The sequence below is a fragment of the Belonocnema kinseyi genome, chromosome 10, assembly GCF_010883055.1.
Source record: "Belonocnema kinseyi isolate 2016_QV_RU_SX_M_011 chromosome 10, B_treatae_v1, whole genome shotgun sequence".
Lineage (NCBI taxonomy): Eukaryota > Metazoa > Arthropoda > Insecta > Hymenoptera > Cynipidae > Belonocnema > Belonocnema kinseyi.
The window spans coordinates 35,379,937-35,386,794 of NC_046666.1; the positions used below are offsets into that span (position 1 = coordinate 35,379,937).

The 6,858-nt window shown below is 24.6% G+C and overlaps 1 protein-coding gene across 1 annotated transcript in view; it reads right to left on the reverse strand.

The window, feature by feature from the left end:
- Positions 1 to 1,488: 1,488 nt before the first annotated feature.
- The window catches only part of LOC117182079 (geranylgeranyl transferase type-1 subunit beta), a 24,029-nt gene continuing 18,659 nt past the window's right edge, over positions 1,489 to 6,858 (reverse strand). The window contains exons 3-4 of the mRNA XM_033375104.1: positions 6,006 to 6,363; positions 1,489 to 2,416 (exon numbers count right to left, since the gene is read on the reverse strand). Of these exons, the coding sequence (XP_033230995.1) occupies positions 2,295 to 2,416; positions 6,006 to 6,363 (480 nt within the window). The 3' untranslated portion in view covers positions 1,489 to 2,294. The remainder of the gene's footprint in view (positions 2,417 to 6,005; positions 6,364 to 6,858) is intronic.

Consider the following 6,858-nt stretch of genomic DNA (forward strand, 5'->3'; position numbering starts at 1 on the left):
CCCAGCGACTTATTTTCGCTTTAACAAAACGTATCAATTTCAAGAAAATTGAGCATATGGCGCCAAGTTAACTAATTACATGAAAACCTATTTTTCTTTGTCATTTTCACATAATTTTTATTTTTATAATTTTTATACGCAGGTTAAGAGCAATAAAATCTTTTAATGACGCAAATTACATTGATTTATTTTTCATTAAATTAAAGCTTTTATTTTTTAGAATAAATACCTTTTTTCGAACGAACACTATAAGACTAATTTTATTTTTGAAGCGCCGTATCTCGAAAGTATTCAAGTAAAATTTCAAGTAAAAATATCAAACACTTAAAAATTTATGAATTTTAGATTGAAAGAAGCCATTTTTTAATTTTTTTAACTACTTTAGATTTCAAAAACTGTTATGAAATTTTTTTCTCCTTAAACTAGATAGATTAAAAATCATTAATTGATTTTTTTGTAAAAAACTATCCAATACGTTCGACACAGCACACGTTCGAATACCTTTGGGTGTCTAACACCCGGTATGCTCTTTATGTAATTTTACGAATGTGTGCCATTTAAGGGTTAACCAAGAAGATTAATTTATGTCAAAAACCACGAATTTACAGCTGAAAAACGATAATGATTAAACTACAAATTATATATTTAAATTTTTAGTTAAAAAAAAACAATACTTTTCAACCAGAGATTAATTCTTTTATAAAAATGATGGAATTTTCAACTAAATTGTTACATTTTAATTTTTAAAAAACCGTTAAGTTATTATTAAAAAACTCAACTAGTTTTTAACTTAAAAAACGAATTTTCAACAAAATAGCTCATTCTTCAGTCAAAGAAATGAATTCTCAATTAAACTGAAAAATGTTTAATTAACTCAATTTTTAGTCCAAAAAATTTTTTTATTTTATAAGGAAAAATGCAGTCGTTGATATTTCAAAGAAAAAAGATTTTATTTTTTAATAACAAAATTTGAGTTAAAAAAAAAGACTACATTTCCCTATGAGTTGAGTTTTCAACCAAGAAAGATTTTTCAGTCAAGAAAGGGTGACAATTTCAAAGAAATTGTTGAATTTTCAAGAAAAAATATGAATTTTCTACCAAAAGTACGAATTCTTAACTAAAAATTATCAGTTTCAAACGAAAAATATAATATTTAAATTGTTCAGTTCAAAAAATTAATTTCAAACCGAAATAAAAGAATTTTCAATAAATTAGTTAAACACAGTAATATGAAGCTACTTTTACAAAAGAAGAATTTTTTTCTAATTTTATGTCGCAATTAAAAAAAAAAAATAAGTAACCTTTCGAAAAAATTCCCTGACACTTCCAGATTTTTCTAGATATTAAAAATGTCCGGAAAATTCAGGGGTTTTCAGGTTAATATAATAATTATTATTAATAATAAAGTAATAATTAATATAATAATTGCGAATTAAAAATCCACATTTAAGTCGTTTTTTTTAAAGGAATAAATAACCCATAATATTCTGGCATATAATGTTTATTGTAACGTTTTTTTCTATCACAAACAATATTTTCTTTTCATATCATTATTAAGTCATTGTCATTACGTAGCTTTTAACTCTTTACTTTACAGTTTTTACAATCTTCTCAAAGTTTGCAAATTATACTTTATTACCATTCATAACTCGAATTAACATATAATTTTCTCTGGTTCCTTCTATTAATTTTTTAACTAATAATTGACGAATGTAGAACAGATGCGTTGTAATTCTATCAAGATTCTACATTGAAAACAATCGAATTCTTTCCTATTTTATCCGTGTGCGATAAAAAATATCACAAATATAAAGTTTCAAACAAATCAACATATTTAATTCATTTAATGCTATTAGGTTCCCTTAATTCCAATTTTTCATTTCCATCAAAGGCCATCTAATATTTATTCGATTCCTACTTTAAACATTTTTTTATCTCCAAATTATTCACAAAAATTGAGAAATATAATTGAAAATTGGAAAAATTATATATCATTATATAATTCCAAAAATTCAGAACTGCAAAAGTTTCTTCCTTTTATTGAACTAATTCTCATTTAATTGAATTCGTTGAAATTAAATTTGATTTAAATGGCTTTAAAGTAGGAAACGGGTAAATATTCAGCTTTAAATATATGAGAATTGAAAAATTGCTAAGTGGCGTAAACAATATAAAACTCCTTCACTTAATAGAAAAATGCTGAAGAAACTTTCTAATGGATTTAAAAACTCAATAAGAGAATCCAATCATAGTTACATTTCCTATGTGCGCTTGATTTAATATTTGGTAGTTTATCAGCCATTCTTCCATTTTTTGTGAATCTCTTGTAAATGTCCATAAGCGTGTTGGGATATATTTAGGGCGGCATTCATGGCACATAGACTAGGTTCTCCTAAAAGACTTAAGCCGCACAAACCTGGAAATTGAATTTTATTCTTTAAAATTAAAGGCTCTTTTAATTATAAACATTAAAAACTACATGATTTTAATAAAAAAAGGCAGTTCAAAAACTATTTTACACAGCCCTCATCTCTGCCTGAAGTAATTTATTGGGGGGGGGGGGGCTTTACAAATAGAAAATATAAATTTGAATAACAATTTTTAGAAATGCTTGCAAAAATGAATTTTTAAAAAAGAATTCCTATTTTTCCCCTGTTTTCAAAAAACTTCCTAAATTTATCGTTTTTTAAAATTAAATATGAATTTAATTAATATAATACAATACGATAATCGAACTATTTTCCGTTGAGGTACATTATTTTTAACTGAAAAGTCTGCTATTATATTTTTAATTCAGAATTCATATTTTTAAAATTAAAAAATCTATTATTTTATTAAAGATTTAACTATTTTTTTTGTAAATTCCTGCCTGATAAATTATAATTTTTCAGACAAAATGTTGGTTGAAAATTCAAATATCAAATTTTGCATGAAAAATTTAACTACTTGGTCGAAAGTTGAACTATTTTTTAAAAATAGTTAGTTTATCATGGAGAATTTCTCTTTTTTTGTAGAAAATTCAACTACGTGATTAAAAGTTGAACTACTTTATTCAACATTCATTTTATTGGTGGAAAAAATAACTATTTAGTTAAAAATTCGCTTTATTTTTTAGTTGGATATTATTAAAACTATTTTGTTGAAAATAAAATATATTCACAACTTGAAATCTGAAGCGTTTTTTCAAGAATTCCTGTGTTTTTCCTATTTTCAAGAAACTTCCCCTTTTTGTAAATAGAACCCTATGTGAGAATCCAACTATTTATGATTCAAAGTTAATTCTTTTTGTTAAAAATTATTTCTTTTTTTGGTTGGAAATGTACGTATTTTTTGTGAATTCCTTTTTTTTAATCGAAAATTAAGCTTCTTGGTTGAAACTTTTTATTTCTTTTTTTGGTTGAAAATCAACTTTTTCAGCATAAAATTTAACTATTATATTTTTGAATTTTGAACTTGAAAATTTCAAATTATAACAAAAAATTTAACAGTTAAATTCTCAGTTGGGGAAATTGATTTTCATCTAACCTAATGAATTTTCAGATAAAAAATTGAATTTTCAACAATATAGTTCAATGTGCAACAAAAAAGTGAATTTTTAACTAAAAAATAAAACATTTTCAACCAATAATGGAACACTTAAATTATCTGTTAAATTAATTAATTTTCAACAACAACAAAAACGAAATGTTCAATAGAATAGTTGAAATTTCAGCCATATAGATTAATTTTTAACTAAAGTAATGAATCTTTCACAAAAAAATGCTGCTTTACAAAGTATTATAATTTTGAACCAAAAAATAAAAATTTTCAACAAAAAATGGTATATTTGATACTCAAATAAAAAAGGTTTTTTTATATTTCAATATTAATTTTTTAAAAAGTTAAATTTAAACAAAAAAGACGAAATTGAAATGAAATACTTTATTATTTAGTTCAACAATTAATTTTTTAAAATAAGAAAAATTATATCAAAAATTAAACAGTTAATTGTTTATCGAAAGAAATGAATTCGCATCTAAAAAAAATTCTAACCAAAAATGAAATAGTTCAATTTTAAAACAAGAAGATAAGTTTTCTACCAAGAAGTTGAATTTTCAACTTAAAAAATGAATTTTTAAACCCAAACAATTTTCTTATCAAATAATTTAATTTTTAACAAACTAATTAAATTTTTAATTGAAAGAAAATTACTTTTTAACAAAGTAGTATAACTTTGAACCAAAAAATATGAATTTTCGACAAAAAATTGTATAGTTTATACTCAAATAAAAAAGGTTTTTATATTTTAATATTAATTTGAAAACAAGTTAAATTTAAACAAAAAAGACGAACTTGAAATGAAATATTTCATTATTATTATTTATATTTTATATTTATTTATTATTATTTATTTATATTTATATTATTATTCATTATTATTATTATTATTATTCAGTTCATTATTTTTTTATAAAATAATTTAATGTTTAACAAACTAGTTAAATTTTTAAACACAAAAAAATTACTTTTTATTAAAGTAAAATAGCTTTTAACCAAAAAAGATGAATTTTCAACAAAAAATTAAATATTTGATATTACAATCAAAAAAGATTTGTAATATTTTGAAAGTTAAATAAAAAACATTTAAATTTAAACAAAAAATATGAACTATAAATGAAATACTTCAATTTTCAGTTCAAAAATTAGTTTTTAATACTAAAAAAAAACAAATTTATATTATAAATCAAACAGTTAAATTTTCAGTCACAAAAATTAATTGAAAAAAGGAGGTTTAAACAAAATACTTAAATTTTTAAATCAAAAATAATTATTTTTTAACCAAAAAGATGAATTTTAAAACACGATTAATTTCTTACCAAAAATAATAATAGTTAATATTAATATATTAATATAATATTAATATATAATATTAATATATAGTTAATATTTAATAGTTGAATATTTAACCAAAGAAATGCATTTTTAACAAAAATAAATAAATTTACAAACAAAAAGCATAATATTAAACAAAAGGTCAATTTTCAAACCATAGTTGAATTTTCTACTAAAATGATCAATTTTCAAGAGAAGAAAAACGAATTTTTAAAATTACTTTTCAAAATAAAAAATGAAATATTCAATGCAATAGTTGAATTGTTCAGCCATAAACATTAATTTTTAATTAAAGTAACGAATCTTCGACCAAAAAAATTACTTTTTAACAAATTAGTATAACTTTGAACCAAAAAAGATGAATTTTCAGGCAGAAATTGAATAGTTGATATTCCACCAAAATAATATTTTGAATATTTTAAAGCTTAAATAAAAAACAGTTAAATTTAAACAAAAAAGACGAACTTGAAATGAAGTACTTCATTTTTCCGTTTGAAAATAAAAAAAATAAAAATTTATACTATAGATTAAAAAAATAAATTTTCATCAAGAGAAATGAATTTGCAACTAAAAAATGTAAACAAAAATGAAATAGTTCAATTTCCAGTTTAAAAAATTAATTCAAAAGAAAAAAACATTTTTTTGTAAAAAAGTAGTTAAATTTTTAACCGAAAAATTAGTCGTTTAGCATACTGCGTCAGGCGTCAGTCTGCTAGCAGTAACTGTTGAAAGTGGAGGTAAAAAAATCGTGGGGTGCAAATATATATCTTTTTTGAAAACCGCCATGTTGCATTTTATTAAATGAAAGTGAACTATTTCAAAAGTATAGTCATAAATTTTCAGGTTAAAATAATTAAAATTGCGTGAGTTATGAATTTTTAAGTAAAAAAACCCATTTTTCAATTTATTCAATAATCTTTTTAACAAACTTAAAATAAATAAATGGCTATAAAACCAACTCTGCCTAATAAAAGATACCTTAAACTATATCGGATAATTTTATTGTGACAAAATATTCAATAAGGGTTAAACAATACATGAATAAATACGCTGGGGTATAGAACACCCACGATGCATTTTACCGACATTTTTACCATGTATACACTTTGAAGGTTAAAGGGGAGTAAACTCACCTAAATAAGTGTGTAGCGGATCCGCCCGATTGTAATTAAATTTGGCAAATCCTCCCGCTATCGTGTCTTGAGTCGACAAAACGAATGCCCGATTCTCGTCCCAGTCGGACAAATGACTGACATCCAACATTTGTAAGGTAGCTCCAATCCAAAAACTGTAACAAGTGTCCGAGGGTTTTCCAGGCCTGCCGTGAAATCCTCCATCCTGTCTCATAAGGCACCACCTTCTTAACCTGTTAAGCTGCTTGTCAGATAAAACGTCCAGTTTGTTCATTAAAAAAAGGCTGGCGATGGCGCAGAAAGTAGAACCTCCATGAGACTCTAGGCCTGGACCCTGACCTATCGCTCCATCGTAAGACTAATAAACAGAAAAGAAAAAATTTTGTTTCTACCCAGCTCTATCCTGAAACGGCAGGAGACCAAACTTACACAGGGTGGTCGTTTTAATCGAAGAAATAAATTTCCAGTCATTTCCCGGTTCAAAAATATTTTTCACGGCCAATGAAATTTAAAAAATGTGCCTAACGTGCGGTACTTTCTCATCGCGCGCTATGAGCGCGGCTCGCTTCGCTCGCAAGTTTGAGCGCGCCTAGGGCGCGCGACTGTTGGTTCTCGCGCTCGACAATATATGTGTCTCGCGCTTCGCGCCCTATAATATATTTACCACACATTTGCGCGCAAGCCTTTTAAAATTAAACGTCAAAGCGGAGTCCGGTAGAGACCACGGTCGAAGACGTATACACTTCTGTATAGTTTATAGTGCTGTGTACTGATCCTTTTTAAAGATATTATTATTATTATTATTATTATTATTATTATTATTATTACACCATTAAGTCATTTCCCTTTCGGG